We start from the raw sequence: 1,329 nt of genomic DNA, 5'->3' as shown, positions 1-1,329 counted from the left end.
CCCTGCCCGTGTCCCCCTGCAGATCTCTGTGCCCGCAGGGTGGGCAGTGGAGCTGGCTGAGCGGCTGCTGGGTGTCCCTGAGGTGTGGCCAGCGGGGCTGGCAGCCAGGGACAGCCTGCGCCTGGAGGCCGGTCTCTGCCTCTACGGCAACGACATCGATGAGACCACCACGCCTGCCGAGGCCGGGCTGCTGTGGACCTTGGGTAGGTCAGGGCCATGTCTGCCCCCACCTCCTCCCCAGGGTGGGCAGAGGGACCAGGTGTCCCCACACCCCCAGCAGGACGTATGGGGGACCAGGTGGGCATCACTGACCCTCGCCCGTCCCTGCCCCGCAGGGAAGCGTCGGCGCACAGCCATGGACTTCCCTGGCGCGGCCATCATCATGGCACAAGTGAAAGAGAAGCCAAAGCGCAAGCGCGTGGGGCTGACGTCAGTGGGACCCCCTATCCGGCCCCACACAGCCATCCTGGGCCCCGAGGGCACGCCTGTGGGTAAGTGGGGGCAGTGGGGCTGGCACGGGCGTGGCCCTGAGCTGCGCCCGCCACAGGGGAGGGAACTGGGGCTGCTGGCCCCCGCTCACCTCTCCATGTCCTCACGTCTCCAGGCACAGTGACCAGCGGCTGCCCCTCGCCCTCCCTGGGCAAGAACATTGCCATGGGCTACGTGGAGGCGGTGCACAGCCGGGCCGGCACCGCACTCACCGTCGAGGTGCGGAAGAAGCAGCACCCGGCCCTTGTCACCAAGATGCCCTTCGTGCCCACCCAGTACTACATGGCCAAGTGAAGCCAGTGCCCGCTGTGGGCACAACGCCTCAGCCCCAATAAACATCCCTGGCCCACTCTCCCAGCCTCCTCTCCAGTGACAGCAAGCGGGTGCCAAAGCCAGGGGGCTGCAGGTGGGGCACAGCACTTTAATGGTGTGGGCAGTGCCTGGCGTGTCCCGGTGCTCCTCACTCCCGGTGTGTCTTCGCCAGCTCCGCAGCCAGGCCCTCTCTGCAAAAGAGGGGCAGCGTGAGCAGGGCTGGGGCGGCACTCGGCATGGCACCCTGACAAGGGGGAGGTGGGCAGGACTGGGGCTGCACTTACTGGGACGTACTGGTCTGAGGGCACAGCTAGGAGGGTGCTCACTGGGGTGCACTGGTCTGTGGGCATGGATGGGAAGGTGCTCATTGAGGCGTACTGGTCTGGGGCAGATGGGAGGGTGCTCACTGGGGCATACTGGTCTGGGGCAGATGGGAGGGTGCTCACTGGGCTGTACTGGTCTGGGGCAGATGGGAGGGTGCTCACTGGGCTGTACTGGTCTGGGGCAGATGGGAGGGTGCTCACTGGG

At 67.2% G+C, this 1,329-nt stretch overlaps 2 protein-coding genes across 2 annotated transcripts in view; both read left to right on the top strand.

Moving 5' to 3' along the window:
• The window catches only part of AMT (aminomethyltransferase), a 1,279-nt gene extending 1,219 nt beyond the window's left edge, over window positions 1-60 (top strand). The window contains exon 6 of the mRNA XM_035901446.1: window positions 23-60. Within this exon, the coding sequence (XP_035757339.1) occupies window positions 23-60 (38 nt within the window). The remainder of the gene's footprint in view (window positions 1-22) is intronic.
• A 73-nt stretch (window positions 61-133) lies between these two features.
• UBA7 (ubiquitin like modifier activating enzyme 7) overlaps window positions 134-1,329 on the top strand; it is a gene marked incomplete at its 3' end in the record, with an annotated part of 9,510 nt that continues 8,314 nt past the window's right edge. The window contains exons 1-3 of the mRNA XM_035901517.1: window positions 134-203; window positions 336-491; window positions 605-779. Coding sequence (XP_035757410.1) covers window positions 356-491; window positions 605-779 — 311 coding nt within the window. The remainder of the gene's footprint in view (window positions 204-335; window positions 492-604; window positions 780-1,329) is intronic.

This window comes from Egretta garzetta, unplaced genomic scaffold, assembly GCF_000687185.1.
Source record: "Egretta garzetta isolate BGI_Z169 unplaced genomic scaffold, ASM68718v1 scaffold861, whole genome shotgun sequence".
Lineage (NCBI taxonomy): Eukaryota > Metazoa > Chordata > Aves > Pelecaniformes > Ardeidae > Egretta > Egretta garzetta.
Note: the sequence above shows the minus strand (reverse complement) of the source record. Positions and strands in the feature narration are given on the sequence as shown.